The 27,530-nt window shown below is 41.6% G+C and overlaps 1 protein-coding gene across 2 annotated transcripts in view; it reads left to right on the top strand.

The window, feature by feature from the left end:
• The first annotated feature begins 260 nt into the window (after positions 1 to 260).
• arhgap29a (Rho GTPase activating protein 29a) overlaps positions 261 to 27,530 on the top strand; it is an 81,168-nt gene continuing 53,898 nt past the window's right edge. For both annotated transcript variants that reach the window (XM_038973308.1, XM_038973307.1), the window contains exons 1-2: positions 261 to 418; positions 3,570 to 4,071. In XM_038973308.1, coding sequence (XP_038829236.1) covers positions 3,582 to 4,071 — 490 coding nt within the window. In that variant the 5' untranslated portion in view covers positions 261 to 418; positions 3,570 to 3,581. The remainder of the gene's footprint in view (positions 419 to 3,569; positions 4,072 to 27,530) is intronic.

Below are 27,530 nucleotides of genomic sequence, written 5' to 3'. Positions count from 1 at the left end.
CGTTTTTATTGGGGGAAATTAAACAATGCATCTCTCTCCCTCCAAGCCTATTGTTCAGTTTGAGTGAGACGATACCAATATTGAACATAGACCCGAAAGATTACAGGTTGAGTACAGGACGCATCAAAATATTGGACACCTGTTGTTACGGGCAGGGGACCCAAAGCTCTTCGTTACAAGACGCCTAGAACAACCAATCACAAGTTAGCCTACCTACTATGTCACGTGAGAAGAGGAGGAGGAAATTCGTGCCTGAGAGTGAGCTGAGCGGCGGCGATCCCAAAATTCCAATTTCGGAAACTATTGTAGATGGTCATTCACAGATGTTTAGGAAAGAAAGACATAACCTATAACTGGATTCTGTAATCTACGATAGCGGGGATTTTTGAAGGTGCAATGTTTCAGGACTGTACAGCAGGTGAGTGGGTTGCTGCATTTGATGAAAGACTGTTCTATGTGGCGGCTATCATTTTTTGATTGAGTGAACCATTGCATCCATATAGGCACCTAGAGAGGTGAAGAAGATTATTACTTCTATACGGAGAAAACGTTGTTATTTTGGTTAGATATTGAGCAAAATACAAAGAACAAAACAGAATAAAATGCGTGTAATCTCAGCAATGGAATGACTTTTGGCCAGTGCTGGGGAGTAGTGAACTACAGTGCAACTAGTAATTTAACTAACGTTACATTTTACTGTAGTTTCGTGGTAGTTTAACTAAATTCTAATATTGGTAGTGTTTTCAGTAGTTAACGTTAATAGTTTTTGTGTGTGCCATGTAACAGTGTAGCTAACTGCTGGAACGACATAGTACTTTTTTATGCAAAAAGAAGAGAAAATATGGTTTAAGTAGGCAATAATGTCCTTTCTTTTTCGGCATCAGACCTGGATGTAGGCCTATGGACTACTTTTTCAAAGTAACTTTTGTAACGTAAACTATATTTAGTGTAGCTTAACTTCTTCCAGTGTGAAGTAATTGGTAGTTTGGTCCACTATATTTACAGAATAGCTTCCACGATATTGCTTTTGGCTACAAGGTGCAGAAACTCCTGAATTTCTTAGCTAGGTCAGATAATTTGGATGAAAGATAGAGGGTAACGTTACGAGAAAGTGTGTAAAATGTTGTCCACTTATAATTATGAGAAAAGTGTGTATAATACATACAAATGTGTTCATAATACTGCAATAACACATGCAAATTCAATACAATACTCCCTTAACTATAATGTATCAATTTAGCTGTTATTTATTTATAAACAAACTGTATAATCCTAATGTTGTCATTTTAACAGGTATTACAGTGTTTGAAAGAAAAGTGTGATATTAACGTTTTCAAAATAAATGTTATCATTAAATCCTGCATATTTAATGATAATTATTCTAACTTTATTAGATTGTCTAGTTTGCATGTGTTAATATGAACAAAACACTTTTACTTAGTTATATGATAATCTATATGCTGTTTTCTTTCTTGATAAATAACATACTGATTTGGGATATGTAAAGTCTAATAATAATGGCTCCCAATGTTTAGGCTAAACTAAATCTAAACAAAGTCTAGGTCGATTTAGGTTAATCCAGTAGGGTAAGCACCGGGATCTTTCTATCCAACATGTGGTGGTCACAGTGGGATATGGAGATGACCAGTAAATGGTCCCTAATGGGAATCCTACTACAAGCTGTGCCCCATACCTCCCGGTTGGTTTAGTCTTTAACTCCAGAGAGTGATTCAGTAATTTACAGATTCTTTACAAATGAGTTATACTGTAGGCTAATCATTGAAAAAACTGATTTATGAAACTGAATAGAAATGTTCTATTTAAATCCAATGTAGTCATGTCAGGTGGTTATGTGCATGTTTGTGTGCGTGTGTGTTCTCTCTGGTCTCCTGTAAAGTTAATGTTTGGTAAAGAAGGGGCCCCAATAAGCCACCACCATGGTAGTGAGATGTGATGTTGAGATGATGATAGGGAGTGCTGCTAGCTAGGCCTGCATTCATTTGTCTTCCCATTTTTCTCCAACCTAATATAAGAGGGCCACTCTAGCACTCATTATGCCTCCGAACCCCAGTGAGACTCAGTGAGACAGACAAGGCCTCTGAAAGAGCCTGGTTGCCTTGTTACCGAGCACATTCTCTCAAAATATACTGAATAAAAATACAATCGCAACATGCAACAATTTTAAACATTTTGCTGACGTACAGTTCATATGAGGAAATCATTCAACTGAAATAAATACATTAGGCCCTAATCTATGGATTTCACATGACTGGGAATACAGATGAGCATCTGTTGGTCACAGATACCTTGAAACAAAAGGTAGGGGCATGGATCAGAAAACCAGTCAGTATCTGGTGTGACCACCATGCCTCATGCGGCGTGACACATCTTCGCATAGAGTTGATCAGGCTGTTGATTGTGGCCTGTGGAATGTTTTCCCACTACTCTTCAATGGCTGTGCAAAGTTGCTGGATATTGGCGGAAACTGGAATACGCTGTCGTACACGTCGATCCAGAGCATCCCAAACATGCTCAATGGGTGACATGTCTGGTGAGTATGCAGGCCATGGAAGAACTCGGACATGTTCAGCTTCCAGGAATCGTGTACAGTTCCTTGCGACATGGGGCTGTGCATTATCATGCTGAAACATGAGGTGTTGGTGGCGGATGAATGGCATGACAATGGGCCTCAGGATCTCGTCACGGTATCTCTGTGCATTCAAATTACCAGTGATAAAATGCAATTGTGTTTGTTGTCCGTAGCGTATGGCTGCCCATACCATAACCCCACCTCCACCATTGGGCACTCTGTTCACAACGTTGACATCAGCAAACCGCTCGCCCACACAATGCCATACACATACGTGGTCTGCGGTTGTGAGGCAGGTTTGAGGTACTGCCAAATTCTCTAAAATTACGTCGGAAGCGGCTTATGGTAGAGAAATGAACATTAAATTATCTGGCAACAGCTCTGGTGTACATTCCTGCAGTCAGCATGACAATTGCAGGCAACCTCAAAACTTGAGACATCTGTGGCATTGTGTTGTGTGACAAAACTGCACATTTTAGTGTGTCCTTTTATTGTCCCAAGCACAAGGTGCACCTGTGTAATGATCATGCTGTTTAATCAGCTTCTTGATATACCACACCTGTCAGGTGGATGGATTATCTTGGCAAAAGAGAAAAGCTCACCAAAAGGGATGTAAATAATTTGGTGCACAACATTTTAGAGAAATAAGCTTTTTGTGCATATGGAACATTTCTGTGATTTTTCATTTCAGCTCATGAAACATGGGACCAACACTTTACATGTTGCGTTTATATTTTTGTTCAGTGTAGATCCAGTATTATTGCCCCTTTTAGTGTTACATCAGTGGACTCTTCAGTTTTACAAATGCAACATTGACACATCTCTGAAAGACATGTCCCTATTTCTTTTTTTAGGTTCTAGATAGCACTTTTGTCTTCTATGAGTGTAGACATTGGATGCTATTCATGAATCATGATCCTTCCTCTTCTTTTAGCCAGAGGTCATGTCTTTCTAAACACATATCTCTCTCCCTGCACAGGATCATCCATCCATGGTCTGGAGCAGTGTGGGATCTGAACAATACAGAGCAGAGAGCCAGGCAGGACTACAGGTGCAAGGCAAGGGGGCTACGAAGGCTACCAGGCCTGGACAGGAGTGCATGCTGGCTGCGGTTGGGATGTTGAGGCAGAGCAGTGGTGGAGGCAGCAGTAGCGGTGGTAGTGGTGGTGGAGGTGGTACCAGCGGAGGGAACAAACGATTGCTGGGCATCTCACGCACCTCCAACTCCCACTTCTTCCCGTTGTCCCCTGGCACGGGCATGGGCACTAGTACGGGCACCACGGCGAGTACCGGATCAGGGACTTGGGGGACGGGCGGCAGAGGAGCCAAGAGCAGCTCCCTGGTCAGCTCTGGATTGGACAGTGTGGATGCTCCTGCCCCTGTCGGCACCACCGACCCAGACTACATCATGCAGCTGGTCAACGACGTGCGCAAGTTTGCCGACGTCTTACTTCACCTCAAGGAAGCTTTTCACTCCAAAGGTGAGTTCAGAGTTTGGACTAGAGAAGCAAAATGATCATTGGGATGATAGTGAATGGTTACAATGCTTGCCTGAATGTGGATGTATCCCCTGGTGTATTGTGGGATATGTAGTGTAATGGAACTCCCGGTTTAGCTTAGGCGTCAGTCAAAGGCAGTGTACACAATTTGCTCCAGTCCACCTGTTTCTGTTCTGTCCTGGCCTGTCCTTGGCTGTGCGGTCACTGACCCTTTTTTATCTCTCTCTCTCTCTCTCTCTCTTTCTCTCTCTCTCTCTCTCTCTCTCTCTCTCTCGCTCTCGCTCTCGCTCTCTCTCTCTCTGACTCTCCCTCCCTCTCTCTCTCTCTTGCTCTCTCCCTCCCTCTCTCTCTCTCTCTCTCTCTCTCTCTCTCTCTGACTCTCCCTCCCTCTCTCTCGCTCTCTCTCTCTCTCTCTCTCTCTCTCTCTTAAAAGCCTCATTTTAGTCTTTAACCCATGTATTAGAGGTGAGTGTTTGCAATGAACTTAACCTTAATCCTTATCCTAACCCGTATTTTAAACCTAACCGTAACCTTAGCAAGCTGTTGCTTATCAACAGATAGTTTCTTGATAGTATGATAGTCCATCTACAGATGGACTATCCGGATTATCCAAATAAAATGTGGCCAAAACCTTTAAAGCTGCTGCTTTTGTCACTCACTAACATGATTTAATGTGACCTTTACGTAGAAAAATGTGATCCATTTCCTTATAAACCCTGTAAAACAACACATTTCACTGCACCTATCCGGTGTTTGTGATCATAACACATCTTACATTTATTTTATATACAGTGCCCTCTGTAAATATTGGGATACTCTGAAAGTTTGGATTTGAAATCAAACTACGATGTTAAAGTGCAGACGGCCACCTTTAATTTGAGGGTATTTTCAACCATATCGGGTGACCGTTTAGAAATTACAGTACTTTTTGTACATAGTCCCCCTATTTTAGGGGAGCAAATGTATTCGGACAAATTCACTAATATATGTATTAAAGTAGTAAAAAGTTAAGTATTTGGTCCTAAATTTATAGCACTCAATGACTGCATCAAGCGTGTGACTCTACACATTTGTTGGATGCATTTGCTCTTTGTTTTGGTTGTGTTTCAGATTATTCAGATTGTGCCAAATAGAAATGAATGGTAAATAATGTATTGTGTCATTTTGGAGTCACTTTTATTGTAAATAAGAATATAATATGTTTCTAAACATTCCTACATTAATGTCGATGCTACCATGATTACAGATCATCCTGAATGAATCGTGAATAATGATGAGTGAGAAAGTTACAGACACACAAATATCATACCCCAAGACATGCTAACCTCTCACCATTACAATAACAGGGGAGGTTAGCATTTTCAAATCAAATCGAACTGTATTTGTCACATGCACAGAATACAACACCTTACCGTGAAATGCTTACTTACAAGCCCTTCTTATGGCTGCAATCCCGTTAACGGGATCGATATGACAACAGCCAGTGAAAGTGCAGGGCGCCAAATTCAAACAACAGAAATCTCATAATTAAAATTCCTCAAACATACATGTATCTCATACCATTTTAAAGGTAATCTTGTTGTTAATCCCACCAAAGTGTCCGATTTCAAATAGGCTTTTCAGCGAAAGCACCACAAACGATTATGTTAGGTCACCACCAACTCAAAGAAAAATTCTGCAATTTTTCCAGCCAGAGGAGTCACAAAAAGCAGAAATAGAGATAGAATTAATCACTAACCTTTGATGATCTTCATCAGATGACACTCATAGGACTTCATATTACACAATACATATATGTCTTGTTCGATTAAGTTCATATTTATATCAAAAAACCTCCGATTTACATTGGCGCCATGTTCAGAAATGCCTCCAAAATATCCAGAGAAATTGCAGGGAGCCACGTCAAATAACAGAAATACTCATCATAAACTTTGATGAAAGATACATGTTGTACATAGAATTAAAGATACACTTGTTCTTAATGCAACCGCTGTGTCAGATTTCAAAAAGCTTTACAGCAAAACACAATATTCAATAATCTGAAAACAGCATTCAGCCACAAAAGCAATCCATACAGTTACCTGCCCAAATTGTGCAGTCAACAAAACTCATAAAAAGCATTATAAATCTTCACTTACCTTTGCTGATCTTCGTCGGAATGCACTCCCAGGACTCCCACTTCCACAAGAAATGTTCGTTTTTTTCGGTAATGTCCATCATTTATGTCCAAATAGCTATTTTTGTTGCGTGTTTAGTATACAAATCCAACGTCAGGGAAGCGCGTTCACTAAAACCTGACGAAATGTCCAAAAGTTCCGTAACAGTCCGTATAAACATGTCAAACGATGTATTGAATCAATCTTTAGAATGTTTTTAACATAAATCTTGAATAACGTTCCAACCGTAGAATTACATTGACTTCAGATGAGTGATGGAACGGAGCTCCCTCTCATGTGAACGCGCATGGTCAAAGAATGGTCACCTCATGGCAGACCTGACTAATTCTCCTCTCATCCGGCCCCCCTTCACAGTAGAGTCATCAGACAAAGTTCTACAGACTGTTGACATCTAGTGGAAGCCGTAGGAAGTGAAAACTCATCCATATCTCGCTGTGATTTCAATAGGAGCTTGGTTGAAATTCTACCAGCGTCAGAATTTCCACTTCCTGTTTGGATTTCTTCTCAGGTTTTTGCCTGCCATATGAGTTTTGTTATACTCACAGACATAATTCAAACAGTTTTAGAAACTTCAGAGTGTTTTCTATCCAATACTAATAATATGCATATATTAGCAACTATGACTGAGGAGCAGGCCGTTTACTCTGGGCACCTCTGTGCACCTCATCCAAGCTACTCAATACTGCCCCTGCAGCCATAAGAAGTTAAGTTGTAAGTTAAAGGGGGTATGATATTTGTGCTTTCTCACTCATCATTATTCACGATTAATTCAGCATTATCTGTAGTAAGGGTTCGAGGTCGACCGATTAATCGGAATGGCCGATTAAAGTTTTCATAACAATCGGAAATCGGTATTTTTGGACACCGATTTTTGCACCTTTATTTATCCTTTATTTAACTCGGCAAGTCAGTTAAGAACACATTCTTATTTTCAATGACGGCCTAGGAACGGTGGGTTAACTGCCTTGTTCAGGGGCAGAATGACAGATTTTTACCATGTCAGCTCGGGGATTCAGTCTTGCAACCTTACAGTTAACTAGTCCAACGCTCTAACCACCTGATTACATTGCACTCCACGAGGAGACTGCCTGTTACGCAAATGCAGTAAGAAGCCAAGGTAAGTTGCTAGCTAGCATTAAACTTATCTTATAAAAAACAATCAATCAATCATAATCACTAGTTAACTATACATGGTTGATGATATTACTAGTTTATCTAGCGTGTCCTGCGTTGCATATAATCGATGCGGTGCGTATTCGCGAAAAAGGACTGTCTTGCTCCAATGTGTACCTAACCATAAACATCAATGCCTTTCTTAAAATCAATACACAAGTATATATTTTTAAACCTGCATATTTAGTTAATATTGCCTGCTAACCTGGCTCGTTGCGAACTCTGTGAAGACTATTTCTTCCTAACAAAGACAGCCAACTTCGCCAAACGGGGGATGATTTAACAAAAGCGCATTTGCGAAAAAAGCACAATCGTTGCACGACTGTACCTAACCATAAACATCCATGCCTTTCTTAAAATCAATTCACAGAAGTATATATTTTTAAACCTGCATATTTTGCTAAAAGAAATCCAGGTTAGCAGGCAATATTAACCAGGTGAAATTGTGTCACTTCTCTTGCGTTCATTGCACGCAGAGTCAGTGTATATGCAATAGTTTGGGCCGCCTAATTTGCCAGAATTTTACGTAATTATGACATAACATTGAAGGTTGTGCAATGTAACAGGAATATTTAGACTTATGGATGCCACCTGTTAGATAAAATACAGAACGGTTCCGTATTTCACTGAAAGAATAAATGTCTTGTTTTCGAGATGATAGTTTCCGGATTCGACCATATCAATGACCTAAGGCTCGTATTTCTGTGTGTTATTAGGTTATAATTAAGTCTATGATTTGATAGAGCAGTCTGACTGAGCGATGGTAGTTTCACAGCCGTTTAAAGAAGAGGACCAAGGTGCAGCGTGGTGAGCGTACATTTTCCTTTTATTAATAAAAATGACGCCGAACAAAACAATAAACACTACAAAAACAAACCGTGAAGCTAAAGGCTATGTGCCCTAAACAAAGTCAACAAAGTCAACAGCCTAAGTATGGTTCTCAATCAGAGACAACGATAGACAGCTGTACCTGATTGAGAACCCTACCCGGCCAAAACATAGAACTACAAAACATAGAACATAGAATACCCACTTCAACTCACGCCCTGACCAAACCAAAATAGAGACATTAAAAGGATCTCTAAGGTCAGGGCGTGACAGGTAGGCACCAGCAGGCTCCTAAGCATTCATTCAAACAGCACTTTAGTGCGTTTTGCCAGCAGCTCGTCGCTGTGCTTCAAGCATTGAGCTGTTTATGACTTCAAGCCTATCAACTCCCGAGATTAGGCTGGTGTAACCGATGTGAAATGGCTAGCTAGTTAGCGGGGTGCGCGCTAATAGCGTTTCAAACGTCACTCACTCTGAGACTTGGAGTGGTTGTTCCCCTTGCGCTGCAACGGCCAAGGCTTTTGTGGAGCGATGGGTAACGCTGCTTCGAGGGTGGCTGTTGTCGATGTGTTCCTGTTTCGAGCCCAGGTAGGGGCGAGGAGAGGGACGGAAGCTATACTGTTACACTGGCAATACTAAAGTGCCTATAAGAACATCCAATAGTCAAAGGTATATGAAATACAAATCGTATAGAGAGAAATTGTCCTATAATTCCTATAATAACTACAACCTAAAACTTCCTACCTGGGAATATTGAAGACTCCTGTTAAAAGGAACCACCAGCTTTCATATGTTCTCATGTTCTGAGCAAGGAACTTAAACGTTAGCTTTTTTACATGGCACATATTGCACTTTTACTTTCTTCTCCAACACTTTGTTTTTGCATTATTTAAACCAAATTGAACATGTTTCATTTTATTTGAGGCTAAATAGATTTTATTGATGTATTATATTAAGTTAAGTGTTCATTCAGTATTGTTGTAATTGTCATTATTACAAATACACTTTTAGAAAATCGGCCGATTAATCGGTATCGTTTTTTGGTCCTCCAATAATCGGTATCGGTATCGGCGTTGAAAAATCATAATCGGTCGACCTCTAGTAAGGGTAGCATCCACATTCATGTAGAATATTTATTTACAATAAAAGTGACTCCAAAATGACACAATACATTATTTACCATTCATTTCCATTGGGCACAATATCATCTAAAACACAACCAAAACAAAAAGCAAATGCACCCAACAAATTTGTAGAGTGACAAGCTTGATGTAATCATTGCGTGCTAGGAATATGGGACCAAATACTTAACTTTGAACTACTTTAATACACATAACTGAATTTGTCCCAATACTTTTGGTCCCCTAAAATAGGGGGACTATGTTCAAAAAGTGATGTAATTTCTAAACGGTTCGCTCGATATGGATGAAAATACCCTCAAATTAAAGCTGACAGTCTGCACTTTACCTCATAGTTATTCTTTGATATCTATACTTTTGAAATATAGAGCCAAAGAAGAAAAAATGCTTCACTGTCCCAATAATAACAGAGGGCACTGTCTATCTTGTTATCTAGATGTTGTTTGCATTGTTAAAATTGTTGAAGCTAGTAACATAGGCGAAAATTTTGTTATGCTGTCATTTGTTTGTGTTGGACATACTGTATATTGCAAAAGGTAGTCATTCAAAGCAGAACCTCTCAGATGAGGAATTCCTTCTGTGGCCGGCTCAGTGGGAGAGAGACAGAGAGATAGAGGGGAGTATTTGAGCTTTTCTACTCCACATATTTTAGAAGGGTGGGAGTAGGGGGAAGGTGGGGTAGGACAGACATGGACTTGGAATGAAGAAAAACAGTTTTCCCTCTGAGTCTGTTCTATACAGTCTTCCTTGTAGGTCCTTTAAAATGAATTACTTCCAGTTTAGATTAAAAACCTGAAGTATAAGATAATGAAAATTAGCACCAGGCCTTCAGAGGGCCCATTTTCACACCAGCTTCCATCCAGAGTGTAATGTACTCCAGTAATGAATGGTCTGTCCTCCTCCTCAACCCATCAGTAATCTGAAGTGGTGCATTTCTAATCCATTGGGAAAATGCTTTTAAAATGGAAGAGTAAATGCAGATTAAAAAGGGGTTGATTGCTCTTGCCTGTGTGATTATTGCATTCCTGTGCTGCCGGTGCTGTTGGGTCGGGCCCTTGGCTTGGACCAGACCCAGGTTCGCTAATCCCTCTCCTGGGTAATGATTGTCTGTGAGGGGGGTTGGATGGATGTGGTGGTACCCCTCTCCTCCCTCCCAGTAGAGCAGTGCCATGTCGTCCAGGCCTCTGAGGAATCTCAGCCTTTGTCTGGAGAGGAGAGGGAGGTCAGGCAGAGTGCTTGACCTGGCTGGATCAGACAGGGTTTTGGAGAGTCAGGACTTGTGACTGGTGTTTTTCAGCTTGAGGGACTTCTGAGTGGAGCGGTCACCGGTTCACTGATCAAAGTAATAAATCAACATGGGGAAGAGGAAATTCTGCTCAGGGTTGTGCTGGTTCATTTAAGCCTAAGGTCAATATATTTCACAAACACTGATTATCAGTTTTGACCTCACAAATGACCTATTGAAAATGTATTTTGATTTTCAGTGTAGGTAATTCACTAATAACTTAATAATAATACATTGAATCAAATTGTATTTGTCACATGCTTCGTAAACAACAGGTGTAGACTAACAGTGAAATGCTTACCCCACAATGCAGAGGGAAAATAGAAAATTATAGAAAATTGATAACACTAGGAATAAATACGCAATGAGTAACGATAAGTTAAATTGTCTTTGACAATTTTTAGGGCCTTCCTCTGACACCTGGTAAAATTAGGTGTCCTCTACAAATGGAACTTGTTTTGTCTGTCTGAGGAGAACTTCCTGGTTATGTCACTCATACAAATTAGTCTTAACAACAAATGCTCAGGCAGGCACTCAAGTTTGCATTGCTGTCATAGTACAAATTTGTCCATGCAGCTTGCTTCATTGATTTATTTAACGAAGTCAGTGAATTCATGGAACTAGATCAGAATGCCTGTCTGTGCTGCAAAGCCAAACCTAAAACCTACGTAGTACACCAGCTATTGGAAACGTTTAAGTCCTATATCTTCTATGCCTTGAAATATCTGACAGTGAGTTAGCAAACCTTATTTACACTGCAGTGTTGAATTGAAACCACCTGAGGCAACGTTCATGACCTTGCTAATATACAATATACACACAATTATGTAAATTTGGTTACTGAAACCATAACATGTGACTGTAAGCAAGCATTCCAGTAATCGACCACAGTTAGGCTAAATACAGGAAAGGGCAGATTTGCGAAAGGAGAAAAAGTGCCCTGTAGGAAATTGAATACAGAGCAGTGGAGAGAGAAGCAAGGGCCTGAAACCCATGTTACCTCAAACAAAGATTCACTTTGAGTGAAGAGGAATGATAAACTACAAGGAATGTATGATAGAAAAACAGGTGAAGTTATCTCTGCGAAGTGATGATGAGGATGCACTCCACAACATGCTAAATTAGGAAAATATAATTATAAAAAAAATGTAATCTAGTTAATCGCAGAATTTGTTGTGATTAATTGCAAATGGAGAATTTTCTAAAATCAAGCTGTAATTTCAAGATTTTTTTATACTAAAAGCATTACAAGAATATTGATGTCTTCATTTTATCCAAAGTAACGGTAAGCAAAATCAGGTAAATTGGTAAACACACTTTCTTTAACTTTCTTTCACCTCAATGTCAACTTGTTTTGAAAGTGTATTATTGTTTTTAGCTGTATAGATGATATAATTTGGATGTTTTCAGTGTATTTTGAATGCTTTCAGAGAATGCGATTAATTGAGGTAAAAATAAATATATTGTTCACAAAAATGACAAAAAGTTAACTCAACTTAGCTGAGTAATAACTCTGACAGCCCTAATAAAATCATGTAATTGTAGAACCAGATTTAAAATTACAACGTTATGCCCTAGTGTCCAAATCTAGCTCTTGTCGCTTTGTGCAAAGTAGGCTATAAAATCAGATCAGTCATTGTTTAATGGCACTTAAACATGTTAATGACTACATTCTCATCTTCATGCTCACAAACCAACACTTGAGTCACTCTAGTCACTAGAAATGGATTTGAGGAAATGAACTTGCACGACATTGATCATATCAAAATGATTTGTGTTTCGGGTCACTGACCATATTCAAAGGGTGATTGTTGGCGGTTGGGAGTGCAGGGCAGGGCTTTAGCAAAGTGTAATAACACACTGCTGTTGTGAATCACTGGCTTATGGCGTGATTGGAAGTGATTTAAATCCCCTATCAATTTATGACTGTATTGTCTATGCTGTTCTTCACAAAAGCTAGGGATTCTCATTACCCTGACCATTCATGGAGAGAGAGGGAACCCTCCTCTCCCTTTTTCCCTTTCCAGCTTCTTGCCACGCAAAGCATAGCAGACCCAACAGTCAAGCGTAATGTTCAGGTCTGGACTCTTGGACCTTGACAACAGAGCTCTGTATTCACGGTCAGTGATGTGAGTCTGACACCCATTGTCTCAAGCAGTAGCTTCTCCAGACTAGCATGCTTGTAGATAACTGGCAGTTTTGGCTGGATATATACTTTCCCATGTAAGAATAGCAGTGGCCCTGGGACCGATCCCTGGGGAACCCCACAGCCAGCTCCAGTAAGATTTTTTTTTAATGCAGTTTTTCAGCTTAAAAAAAATGTATGTCACCTTAAATGGCGATTATCAGTTGGTTTCAGTCATTTCTGATTTAGTTTGGATGGACTGGCGACGGACACGTACTTCACTTTACAAATCTTTGTGAAAGCATTTTTCAGTGGTTTTTTTTGCGGTTTGTTTTAGCATGTTTTGATTGTCCAGGCTTTGAGATGACTTTCATAATGATGTCTTAACAATGTGGATTATTTTTTACATATCCTGAGAGGTCATGACCTTGTCCAATGGCCACTTGTGAGGGACATGTCATTAATCGGTTGGGATTACTTCTGTGGGGTTCGTCCTAGTCAGTGTCACAACTGTCGTTTGGTGCTCTGACCAGTCTTGGAGGTCAGTGAGTGCAATATATTGTGTAATCATTGGTAAGAATGGACCTTTGTTGCATGTTATCTTCATTAGGATATTTCGCATGGTTAAGGAGGATGCCTATATGGTTAAAGATATAATCTCCCTGCTAGTGAGCATGATCAAGAAACAGCTATTTATTTTATATATGTAAAATGATGATGTGATTCCTATAAATTCAGGTGTAAGTTAAACTGTGTGATTCTACATTATGTGTATTCCTCAAACTTGTTATCTGATCTTTTTTCTTGTTCTTCATGTTAATAATGGACTAACTGTTTTCCCCAGTTAGATAGAGGCTCATGCCGTTTAGGTATCTCTTGTGGATGAAGCCTGATATTTCTTGATCTTTTTAAAGACTGTTGTGTGTGTGTACTGTAGTGAAATGCACTGTATTTGTGCTCTGATAGGCTGGACAGGACAGGTGTGTGGTGTTTATGTCATTCTCTCCTGGCTCACTGAGGCAGAATGATGGTTGTTCTGTGTGTCAGCCATTTAAGAATGAAAAACAACACCAACGGAAAATGACTTGATCAAGCTGAAGAGAGCAGGGCGCTACGGGAAATGTATTATGTGGCATTAGATGTGCCTTATCATGTATGAACATACAGTGAATCTGTTCTATATGTTGATTCATATCCTGTGTCAGTTTGAGGTTAGCTTGTTCATCAGTATGTTGTGTAACTCATGTCATGTACAGATGCCGTATCTTCATTTGAGTTAGTGTCACACAGCAGGAAAATATAGTTATGCAGCAACAGGAAATGTGAATTGTTGTGGATCATAATTAATGTGAATTTTTTTGTAGGAGTTGATACATTTTTCATTAGGGCAAATCTGACATTATTAAGTGGAAATTGCAAACTTTAGAAGCCTTTTTAAATTTTGTATACACTACAAGTAAACATTTTTCTGATTAAATTAAAATACGGCAGGGATCATTTGCTAGATTCAACCGCAGGCCAATTTTTATCTTAAGTAGATGGTCCGGGGGCCAGAACATAATTACAAATAATTTGTAGACTGCATATTGACCGCAAGAAGCCCAAACAGATATAATGTTTGACTAAAACATATAATTTCAAACCTTGCTTAGGTTTGAACATATCATTGCATATCATTGCAAACCTTGCTTAGGTTTGAACATATCATTGCATATCATTGCAAACCTTGCAAGCACGTGTCTCTCTGTTGTGCGTGGGAATACTTGCGAACACATTTCATACATTTAAATCACTTGGAGCTGATTTCCTAGAGTTTTTACGTCCAACATTTTTTTGGGGGGGCAAAATAAAACCACTTGCAGACCAAATCTGGCCCGCGGGCCACCAGTTGGGGAACCCTGAGATATGGCATCTGTATAGATGTACATTGTTGAGGCTAACAGACCACTATGTCGGTGTGGAGGCTTGGTCCAAGACGTGACCCTCCTGGCGTACTGAGGCAGTGTGTGTATGTCTGTATGGGTAGGGCCAGGAGTTTTTTCTGACCACTGGAAGAAACTGCAGGCTCTATGTGAAGCCTCTCCTGTCATGGGTGTGACCCAGGCTTTCAGCAACACTCTGAGAGGGCAGACAGGACAGTCTGTTAGTCTGGGTTTGGGCTGCTTTCAGACGCCTTGACCACCAGTGTCTATCTGTCTGAGTTTAAATGCTGACCAACTGGCTCTTCAATCAGACACATGTCAGCTACAGGCAAGCTCTGATCTGGTAGTTGTGGTAGTGTCTTAGAATGTAAAGGGAATTTAGTCTACCTGGTATTATCTTAAGATTCACTCACACTTAGATACAGGTAGGTCTTTTGAACAGAAAACATTCTTAATTGATGCAACCCAATTTGCATTATTTTGTGTGCTGAATTTAGCAACTGCCTGATTGTACTCTGAAGTTCATGGTATTTTGTGCAAAACACATGTTAGGTTGTGTCTCTGTCTCTTCTCACGTCACATACAGTATCTTTCCTATCATTTATTTGATGTTCACTGTTCAAACTCTAAGAATCCTTTGTTCTTTTTTCCCCTCTTTCTTAGCTCCGGCCTCTCAGTCCGGCTGCTACCTTTCCCTGTCTCTCCCCAGTCAAAACTATTGGTGTATTTTTAACTGCTGTATCAATATTGACCTGTACCATGTTGGCCATTGCTATAGGCACAGCTAATCATTTTGATAGGGGTGGGAAAAAAAACCTTCTCTGCCTCTCCGCTGTAGGCTAGTTTTATCCCTCCTCCCATCCCATCCCCCCCTCTCTCTCTCTCTCTCTCTCTCTCTCTCTCTCTCTCTCTCCCTCTCTCTCTCTCTCTCTCTCTCTCTCTCTCTCTCTCTCTCTCTCTCTCCGTATCTCTCTCTCTCTCTCCGTATCTCTCTCCCTCTCTCTCTCTCTCTCTCTCTCTCTCTCTCTCTCTCTCCGTATCTCTCTCCCCCTCTCTCTCTCTCTCTCTCTCTCTCTCTCTCTCTCTCTCTCTCTCTCTCTCTCTCTCTCTCTCTCTCTCTCTGCATACCCTGCATTCCAGCAGAACAAATGCTCACTTGTTGCTTTAGTGCCTTAGATCAACAGTTGCTAAATGTGTGGACACTTTGTTTAAAAAAAACAAAAAAACTGAAGTGTAAACTTAAAAAATGAAAATTGTGATTTTTGGGTGATTTTCGTTGTGAAGTCATTTTGGGAAGTGTGTTCTTTGCCAAATGGTAGTGCTTTGAACCGTTGATAACTATACATGTTTTTTTGGCCAATGATGGGGGCTGTTGTGATGAGATGAGATGAGGGAGTGGGGTGGGGTGGGGAGGTCAATGGAGGGTGGTGATAACCTCTATAGGAGCCGATGCTGTCACTGGTGTCCATATGGCTGACAGTTGCTTTACTCCCCATTTAAAATGGTTCCTGTCGTCACAAATGAATGGTGGATTTAGAGATGAAAAGTTTATTTCCCTTTGTTTTGAGATTTACAATATTCTGGAATAACATCGTGGACCTGTCTCTTTAAAACATTGTGAATTATGGAAAATGTTGAAAAAAAATATGAAAATATGCACTCGTAAATGACAAAAATGTAAATGTAAAAATGTAAATTAGAACCAGACTTTGTCACACTATAGTTGCATTAGGCCTGTTTGGTCCTGCTGGATGGTTGACTTGATTGGTCTGTACTTTAGGCAACCAAGCTCTTTCCATGAGTTTAATTTTCTTCTCGTTAATTTTAAATCTCTCTCTGACCTCAAACTGAGAGGTTCCGGGGCAACAGTGAGCTTCCCAATTCAGACGACATAAAAGATAAAAGCACCAAATCAATTATTGCTCTTGTTTCGAGTGCTTTCAAGATTACTGTGAGGTTCTGCTGTTCCATTGAAGTTTAATTTGACCCTCCTTTTCATTTGAGAGGAAAAGTAAATTAATCATTCTTACATTGGACAGGGAATGCCTTTGAGCAATGAGCACATAGGGGTTCTGAGAGTGTATGTGTGTATTTGTGTACGTGTGTGTGTGTAAGTGTGTGTGTAAGAGGAGACCCTCCACAGACACTCCACACACATTGTGGGGCACAGAGCAGACAGAGTCCATGGAGAGGGATTAAAGACCTCCACTACCCCAAGCTGTACCACAATATGCCTTAGAGATGGGGCTCCCGGTCCCTCTGATCAGCTAAATGTGATTTTCTGTCCCCGTTGCAGAATGTTTTGAGGGGTAGGCAGTGTAAGGAGTAGTGGGGTTTAGAGGTAGAGTTTGGTCATGTATTTGCTATTCAAAGGCAGGGTGAAAAGCCCTTTGATTTTCATTCTGAGATGCAATGTAGTCTAGTATGTACATCCTCACTGTCTGAAGTGTCTATGTTTTATCTCAGTAATCCCAGAAATGACTGATATAATAAACGCATGATAAAAGATAAGACCAGATAAGAAAAGATAAGAAACAATCGTATTGTACTTTATAAGATCCAGTGCTGTTATAGCTTTACATACTTCACATATCTCAACTTCACATATCTCAGCATATGATCACACCTTTTTATGGTGGATTTCGCTGTCACCAGTTATGTCACAATATCCACACTTTTAATTGATGGATTTAAAGCGTGTGTCCCTTGTGACTTACTGCCCTATGTGTTTACGTGTGTGTGTGTGTGTGTGTGTGTGTGTGTGTGTGTGTGTGTGTGTGTGTGTGTGTGTGTGTGTGTGTGTGTGTGTGTGTGTGTGTGTGTGTGTGTGTGTGTGTGTGTGTGTGTGTGTGTGTGTGTGTGTGTAACATTAATTTGACACTTTCTCTGGACTTTGTCCACAACCACAACTGCAGTCAGACTTCTATTTCAACACTTTCTCCTTTTCAAGTCTCCCGTCTGTGTGACTCACCCCCTCATGTTGAGAACACATTTGTGTGACTCATTTGTTACTAGATGACTTCACTACTTGTGCTACTGATAAGGGTGAGTTGTTCCTGCACAGGATTTTCTCACAGTGTGAGTGGATGTCTAACAGGTAGCTGTTGAGAACATCTATCCAGGTGTTGTGTTACACATAGCAAGATTCTCTGTCTAATATGTCTGATGTTGTCTATGGGAGTAATTCATGGCAGCGTTCCAGAAAGGTTTTGGGAATTACTATTTGCACTCTTCCCATGTGATAATCCTTGACTAGAGGACCAGTACGAATGATTTTCTGTGACTTCAACTAGAAACTTTCAAAAACAAGTTCATTTTCTATCAGGCTTTTGTTATATTGTTTCAATGTAAAAATGTACAGCAGGAAGGAAAAATACATCTCTTTTCTTTTTCTTTTTTTTCGCAGCCCTCCTTCACGATACCAAAGCTTTGTGGGAAAGTGGCTCTGTCGTGGGTCCTTTGAGAAAACCCAAAATGCTTTTCAGTGATTTGTGGTCAAAATCACCCCTTGTGAAATACCAACCTAAAATTATCCCCCGATGGCCTGTTCACTGGCGGTTACAGACTGTGTGAATGGATGTAGCGAGCGAGGCACTGTTTGGAGATTTCCCTGTGGGTCTGAGATCCACTGTAAAGCGTCTCCAGCTCATTCTTTATTAAAAAAACTCCTTTTATGGCCGCTGAGAGCGGATCCGTATTTTAAGCCACTGTAAATTCACCTAGCCTAGTCCAGAATGGTTTGCCTTGACTTCATCAGTTACGACACTCCGTTAGACAATATATCTGCATTTACCACACGTTTGAACCACAGACCAGAACATGAGAAAGTCAGCAAATATTGTTTCTGAGTGATTTTACAGGCTTCTTTTTAAGCATAGCCTTCTACATCGGCATTGCTTGGTGTTTGGGGTTTTAGGCTGGGTTTCTGTATAGCACTTTGTGACATTGGCTGTTGTAAAAAGGGCTTTATAAATACATTTCATTGATCTACACTCCACTAAATGGCTAATAAGCTGATTGAAAGGATTTCTTACATTAGCTTAATTGTTTTTTTGTTGTTGTTCTGGTCTTGTATAAACCAGCAGGGCATTGACCTCATCACGTATAACGACCATGCGAGAGGTGGTTCTGCAGATTAACTTCTCAGTAGGGGATTGAAGTGTGGGATGAGGTGACATATGGCCGGAATTTTTATCCCTCCACGGAGGGAAAATGTGGATTGAAATATAGTTAACAGAGGGAGCGGAGGAACAGGGGTAAAGTCTGCCTGTAGAAGAAGCAGCAGAAGGAGGCGCCCTGTGCGGTGTGAGCGCGTGCAGGCTGCGGGTGGCCATCCTCTGGCTACTCTGTGCTGGTTTGTAGACTTTAATGGCCTACCACACTCAGAGTGAAGATTTGTAGGATGTTTTGTTTCCAACGTGGAAGCTGAGGGACTTTTTGTGTTCCCCTGTCCTCTCTCTCTTTCTCCCTTCCCCTCTTTCACTCTTTCTCCCTTCACCTCTCTCTCTCTCTTTCTCCCTTCCTCTCTCTCTCTCTTGTTCTCCCTTCACCTCTCTCTTGCTCTCTCTCTGTCTCTCTCCATCTTTCTCTCTATCCATCTCTGTCTCTCTCTCTCTCGCTTTCTCTACCCCTCCATCTTTCTCCCCCTCTCTACCTCTGTTCCTCTCAGTGAGTAGATTTATGGTTATGGGCGCCGGTAAGGCCTGGGTGAATTTGTTCCAGGAAGGGGGTCCATCTGAGTAAGAGAAGGAGGCCCTTCACCACATGCTGGCTGGCTGGTGTGTGTGGGCCCCAACATGGTGGCGTTTGTGAGACACCATATAGTGCCCAACTTGTGCCCAGATATTAGTGAATGTAGTGGATAGTGTGCCATGTTGGATGCAGCCACCGTGCCTGTGAGACACGGTGTGGGAGGAACAAACACAATGCAGACCTCTCTGTTTAGTCATGGAAGGAGTGATGTGTGAGAACTGGCTGTGAGTTGTTGCTGACATAACATTATACAGTACTAGACTGGTCTGTCTGATTTTTCAACATGTGTTTTCCCATTGGCATGAGGTAGTACAGTACTGTTCAGATCAGGTTTGTGAGGAAAGAGTTATATAAATATTGTTTTTTCTTTTGAAGTACCTATTGATAAGCTATTGTCAGCCTTAATTGACTATTCAGTCAGAGAAATGCTGTCTATGCCCAAAGTTGAACCTTTTTGTTTAGTCTGCTTGTTTGTTTGGTTGATCGTACTTGAGCCTCGACACTTGAGAACACCAGCGAGCATTATTTACACTCTCACCACAGTTGACCTCATACACCACGACGAACGTGACGTAGTCTGGTAAACGTCATTGTTTTTGTCCCAACAAGGTGAGCATTGTAGCCATGTCTCCTGTAGCCTTCAATAGAATGACCTGGAGGAAAGCAGGATATCAACCTACCTGGCCAAACATTTAGTCACCTGTTGACTGTTACCCATCACAGTACTACAGTTGAAGAGGGTGGGAATGGATCCAGTTCATGCCTTTGAAATCAACACCTCAAAACAACCTTAAAGGGACAATCAGCAGTTGCTACATCCATTTCTTACATATTATTGAATGATATGTACCCATTTATTCTTAAAGAATATAACTTATAAATGCCTCATGAGCTTTAGTTCAATTGTCATACCGCATCAGATCCCAAAATATAAGCTTGTTTTACTCCAATGTTTGTAAACATTGTAAATGTAAACATACACTATATAGCCTCATAACATGATTACAACAATAATGTTGATATCATGGATGGCCAGTCCTTGCATCCATAGCTCTGACTATGAATTTAAGAGTGATTCATTTCTCCAGCCCTATCCCTAAGCCTTTTCCCTAAACAGGGGCAGGGAAGCACTTTGTTATTGTTGATTGCTGATTGTAGCTTTAAATAATTGGTGTATTTGCAACACAGTCCCTTATTTATCCTGCTTAACATTAGGAATTCATTGAACATTATAGCTTCATATTCATAGCTATTAAATATTGAAAAGGACAGTATAACATCTATTTATGTAATCACACATTTAGTAACTGAAACCAAGGATGGTCAATTTGACTGTTAGATTACAATCAACAGACCCCCTGCCTTCAATCCACATATGACCTCCTGCTTGTCTCCCATCTTGGATTAAGGATTTGAAACCAAGATTGAAAATGTATCCATTGGATTAGATTAAGACACCCCTCGAATCTACCACTCCCAGCACAATGTTGGATTTAAGTAGTCTAGGACCAGCCATAATTAACGTGACATCCTGCACTATGTACCAACATGCATAGCAGGAGCTGGGAAGGACTAATCTTTGCCTTAAAGCTAGAATCCTTAATTGTGAAAATTCCACATCCGTTTGGGATATTCCAATAATAAAGAAGTTACTGCAAACAACAAAGACAGTTTTTTCCCTCTGACATCTTTGCATGCTCGACAGAACAGCAGAATGTGTACTGAAAGTTTTTTTTACCACGCTGCCGGATGCTCCTCTCCTCTGCTTCGTCAACAAAACAAAAACTATAACAAAGGCGCTGGGGCAAACAGTGGAGCTGTTTCCCCAAATGCAGATTCGATCTTTAGCTCTAAAATATACCTGAGAAGTGGAGTCTGCTAGCCAAACAGTGGCTAGCGGTCATATAATTGAGTGGGATGTTGTTTGTCTGTTATTGTTACTGATGTTAGTGTTTTACTGCATACAGCACATTGTGTGTCAGGATCCATCTTAACTTTGTGCTCAAGTCCTGATATGTTTGCTCCGATTAATTGGCCTTGTTTAGCCTCTATGGGCCTGAACCTTCAGGGCACGCTTGCATGAGAGAGGACCCGTGCTGTGCAGAACTCATAACTGGTTATTGTCAGGCAGATCTGAAGACTGGAGAGACTGGTGAGAGAACTGGGAGCTGTCTTTACCCATCATACTCAATTATGCTAAACCACTCAGTGTTGCAGTTACGTGAAACAAGGGGGAGCCTTGTTTGATGTAGACCTAAACAAAACGTGAACAGACTGACCGTGAAGCGTGGCTGGGACGAACCGTGCAGCGTCGTACCAAGATCTCTCCCTCCCCCAAAAAACAAATGAGGACTTGGTTTTAGTAGAAAGGAGGGAGGATGGGAGGGAAGGAGGGGGTACACGAGATGGGATAGAGTGAGGGAACCGCCAAAGCTTAGAGCCCAACTTTTAACAATAAACCCATCTCCCGTCTGAACCTCCTCTTCTGGGCGGGAACAATACCTCCCTGGAGCAAATATCAAGTGTTCTCCCAGGACCCATTGTTGTGACAGAATCTGTTTAGCACAAGGAGCCCTACATTTACATAATTCATAATGGACGGTGAATGGAGACTGGTTCTTGGGCCTCTTTGAATTTCGCAAGCGGCCTTTTGGCATGAAGATGTTCCCCTGGTCCTTCTAGTGAGGCTGACACATGTTATAATCACCATCTTCCCTCCTCCACCCAGCCCAGAGAGAGAGAGACAAGCCCAAATAGAAAAGCCATGGACATGTTGTTACCATTGATCCTGTCTGCTCCAATCATTCACCCTACAATGACGATATTGAGTTGGACAACGGGTGCTTTGAACTCGCAACGCAAACACCCTTGTTTTTCCAAAACGAATACCATTACAGATGCCTGGAGGGGAATCAAAGATTCCTTTGAAACAGTTAATTACATCTCTGCGTAATAAGATTATTTTATTTGACGAATAATTTTGCTTTCATGTTTTGGAGGACAAATTAATTTGTCCACAGGCCCTGCCCAAGTATGTGCACTAGTTCAGTCTAGAGACTTCTCTCTCCACGCAATATTGTCTGCATTCCAAAGGGCACCTTATTCCCTATATAGTGCACTACTTTTGGCCAAAACCCTATACGCCCTGGTCAAATGTAGTGCACTATGTAGGGAAAGGGGTACCATTTGGGATGCAGACAGAGAGTGAGAGATCGTCCCATTCCAAGTCTTCCGTTCGAACGCCATTCATGCAGGATTAGGATGCTAGCGAAGCTAAACAAAGTCCTCTTGTCCTCGATGCTAGGTTAAAGTTTGCTTCCATTCTACCTACTGACAGGTGTGCTGAAGAGCCTGTTCAGTTCGGCCATTTTGAGGCCTGTAAAGCCTCCAGCTTCCTGGGCTGATGGAGCTACCCAGTCCATGCTAAATAGGGCTGCAGCGCTGAGTGGGCCACTAGTCTCAGTCTCAGCTGTCTGGCTAATACCAGCCGATCTTGGCCGCCAGCGAGAGGTTGCACTGTGGGGGATTTTCAGTCTCTCTTAAATAAAGCATAGTTGGAATGCCAGGCTTCAGAGTGGCTCACAAACAGGAGTTGGGGGGGATCAGGAGAAAAAGGTTGACTGTCTTCCCTCAGTGTGACGGACAGGCAGCTCAGTGCAGAAATGAAAAGGAGGAAAAGCTAATTCTTGACTCCACGCTAAGCAGTTCATTGATATGCAAAGGACCGGGGAAAGGGATAGAGGGATCTCCAAGGGTAAACATAGTTGTTGGCTGGAAGAAGGAGATTTTGGGAATATTTTCATGAGAATTCATTCACTCTTGGACTTGGAGTAGTTTAAAAAGCCCACGATAGATAGCTTTAATCTGGAGCCAATATCTATCACTCACAGGAGTTTTGATTTCAGAATGTGTTTTCTTTTATTATATCCCAACATTTTCAGCAGATAGCAAAGTAAACCAAGTCCTACCTTTATGTAATGAGTTTACGTAGGGAATTCCAATAATATTGAAGTAGTTAATTTGCCTGTTTCTTCATAAAGTTGAAAAGAGCTGTTTATGTCAATGCAACATGACATTAGCTTCACGTTAGCTTCACGTTAGCTTCACGTTCGCTTTACGTGGCTTGGTGTAAGATCATCATGTTGCTTTTACCTATCGAAACTTCCTGTCAGATCTGTGGACAGGGAAAGGCTAAGGAAAGGGCTCAGAGCTCTAATGGACCAACGAGTTGTTTCAGAGAATCAACTGCCAGGCAGCTAGACAGCTTATTAAGTTGGCTAAACACACTTCACCATTCCATCATGTCATCTCAACATGCCATGCAAAATATTCTCTGTCAATGACACAAAAAGGCACTGACCTCAAATTCCCAGCCTTCCTTAGTTCATTGAGTGAACTGACTTTTTCTGCATAGTGTTTTCTCATGCTAATGCCTAATGTAATGGCTAACCTGTGTGACTGGGGCAGGGCCTGCAGAGTAGAGTGAGTGGTCGGGTGGGGAATATAAAGGAGCCCAGACCTAGACGGAAGGGAAGGTGCTGTGTGTGTGTATGGGGGAAGACTTTCTCTTTTAAACGGTTCCTCTTTGTGTGCAGTCATGGGAAAGAGCGTTTGAAAGGTGAAGCACCAGGGGAGGCACTGGCAGGACAGGGGAAAAATAGGGGAAGTCTGGGAAGGCCAATATTCTGTCCTTTAACAGTGCCGTGTAATCCGCTAATCCGGTGTGGAGTGGTGGAGTGGCCCAACCGCCGGTGGTCCGACTCCGGGGTGCAGGGGTGAACCGTGCTGACCGCGGCCACAGGAAGTGTAGGAGGGAGAGTGGAGGGTGGGAAAGGCCTTGCCTCATTCCAAACCTGGGTTCAAATACTTTTGATTTATTTTTATTAATTTGGTAATTTTCTTGTTGGGAGGGGCGGGGCACAATACACAAATTCATGTAATTGAATTGCTCGCATCCACCCGTGGGCTGGCACTCAAACAGATTTTTTTTTTTTTTTAAGTACACAAATACAAAGCATTGATCCCCATGATCATACGACAGAGCAAAAAGTAATAATACATGTGATATTTAAAGGATGGAAAAAGAGAAGAAGTGAGCCTCCAACCCCAACCTCCCTCTCCATTCCCCCAACCCCACTCATCCAACATGTCTCCATCCAAACATGTTTTCCACCCCTTCGTACTCCCCTTGCTTGTCAGTCCCCCACCTCTCCACATACCACCCCTTCCCCATGGGCCTGAAAACCAAAAAAGGTTTTAAAAAAAGATGAAAGTAGGTACATATACTGAATATACACTGCTCAAAAAAATAAAGGGAACACTTAAACAACACAATGTAACTCCAAGTCAATCACACTTCTGTGAAATCAAACGGTCCACTTAGGAAGCAACACTGATTGACAATAAATTTCACATGCTGTTGTGCAAATGGAATAGACAAAAGGTGGAAATTATAGGCAATTAGCAAGACACCCCCAAAAAAGGAGTGATTCTGCAGGTGGTGATCACAGACCACTTCTCAGTTCCTATGCTTCCTGGCTGATGTTTTGGTCACTTTTGAATGCTGGCGGTGCTCTCACTCTAGGGGTAGCATGAGACGGAGTCTACAACCCACACAAGTGGCTCAGGTAGTGCAGTTCATCCAGGATGGCACATCAATGCGAGCTGTGGCAAAAAGGTTTGCTGTGTCTGTCAGCGTAGTGTCCAGAGCATGGAGGCGCTACCAGGAGACAGGCCAGTACATCAAGAGACGTGGAGGAGGCCGTAGGAGGGCAACAACCCAGCAGCAGGACCGCTACCTCCGCCTTTGTGCAAGGAGGTGCACTGCCAGCGCCCTGCAAAATGACCTCCAGCAGGCCACAAATGTGCATGTGTCTGCTCAAACGGTCAGAAACAGACTCCATGAGGGTGGTATGAGGGCCCGACGTCCACAGGTGGGGGTTGTGCTTACAGCCCAACACCGTGCAGGACGTTTGGCATTTGCCAGAGAACACCAAGATTGGCAAATTCGCCACTGGCGCCCTGTGCTCTTCACAGATGAAAGCAGGTTCACACTGAGCACATGAGCACATGTGACAGACGTGACAGAGTCTGGAGACGCCGTGGAGAACGTTCTGCTGCCTGCAACATCCTCCAGCATGACCAGTTTGGCGGTGGGTCAGTCATGGTGTGGGGTGGCATTTCTTTGTGGGGCCGCACAGCCCTCCATGTGCTCGCCAGAGGTAGCCTGACTGCCAATAGGTACCGAGATGAGATCCTCAGACCCCTTGTGAGACCATATGCTGACACATGCACATTTGTGGCCTGCTGGAGGTCATTTTGCAGGGCTCTGGCAGTGCACCTCCTTGCACAAAGGCGGAGGTAGCGGTCCTGCTGCTGGGTTGTTGCCCTCCTACGGCCTCCTCCACGTCTCCTGATGTACTGGCCTGTCTCCTGGTAGCGCCTCCATGCTCTGGACACTACGCTGACAGACACAGCAAACCTTTTTTGCCACAGCTCGCATTGATGTGCCATCCTGGATGAACTGCACTACCTGAGCCACTTGTGTGGGTTGTAGACTCTGTCTCATGCTACCACTAGAGTGAGAGCACCGCCAGCATTCAAAAGTGACCAAAACATCAGCCAGGAAGCATAGGAACTGAGAAGTGGTCTGTGGTCACCACCTGCAGAATCACTCCTTTTTTGGGGGTGTCTTGCTAATTGCCTATAATTTCCACCTTTTGTCTATTCCATTTGCACAACAGCATGTGAAATTTATTGTCAATCAGTGTTGCTTCCTAAGTGGACAGTTTGATTTCACAGAAGTGTGATTGACTTGGAGTTACATTGTGTTGTTTAAGTGTTCCCTTTATTTTTTTGAGCAGTGTATATGCATTACCAGTCAAAAGTTTGGACACACCTACTCATTCAAGGGTTTTTCTTTATTTTTTAAAACTATTTTCTACATTGTATAACAATAGTGAGGACATCACAGCTATGAAATAACACATATGGAATCATGTAATACTAGTAACCAAAAACGGTGGGAACAACACATGCAGAGATCATCCGTTCACCTATTCTGCCTCTCACAAAGACACAGCAGTTGCAACCAAAAATCTCAAATTTGGACTCATCAGACCAAAGGACACATTTCCACCGGTCTAATGTCCATTGCTCGTGTTTCTTGGTCCAAGCAAGTCTCTTATTCTTATTGGTGTCCTTTAGTAGTGGTTTCATTGCAGCAATTCGACCATGAAGGCCTGATTCCACACAGTCTCATCTGAACAGTTGATATTGAGATGTGTCTGTTACTTGAACTCTGTGAAGCATTTATTTGGGCTGCAATTTCTGAGGCTGGTAACTCTAATGAACTTATCCTCTGCAGCAGTGGTAACTATGGGTCTTCCTTTCCAGTGGCGGTCCTCATGAGAGACAGTTTCATCATAGTACTTGATGGTGTCTGCGAATGCACTTGAAGAAACTTTCAAAGTTCTTGAAATGTTCCAGATTGTCTGACCTTCGTGTCTTAAAGTAATGATGGACTGTCGTTTCTCTTTGTTTATTTGAGCTGTTCTTGCCATAATATGGACTTGGTCATTTACCAAATAAGGTTATCTTTTGTGTACCAAACCTACCTTGTCACAACGCAACTGATTGGCTCAAACACATTAAGAAGGAAAGAAATTCCACAAATTAACTTTTAGCAAGGCACACCTGTTAATTGGAATGCATTCCAGGTGACTACTTCATGAAGCTGGTTGAGAGAATGCCAATAGTGTACAAAGCTGTCATCAAGGAAAAGGGTGGCTACTTTGAAGATTTCAAATATAAAATATATTTTGATTTGTTAACCTTTTTTTGGTTACTACATGATTCCATATGTGTTGTTTCATAGTTTTGATGTCTTCACTATATTCTACAATGTTGAAAATAGTACAAATAAAGAAAAACCCTTGAATGAGTAGGTGTGTCCAAACTTTTTACTGGTACTGTATAAACAGTATATCCTTTTTTTTGTATGGTTGTCCTTTATAGATTGTTTGTTTGTTTGTGCTGGGC

This window comes from Salvelinus namaycush, chromosome 33, assembly GCF_016432855.1.
Source record: "Salvelinus namaycush isolate Seneca chromosome 33, SaNama_1.0, whole genome shotgun sequence".
Classification (NCBI taxonomy): Eukaryota; Metazoa; Chordata; class Actinopteri; order Salmoniformes; family Salmonidae; genus Salvelinus; species Salvelinus namaycush.
The sequence above is the reverse complement of the archived record's forward strand: the minus strand, read 5'-3'. Positions and strand labels throughout refer to the sequence as shown.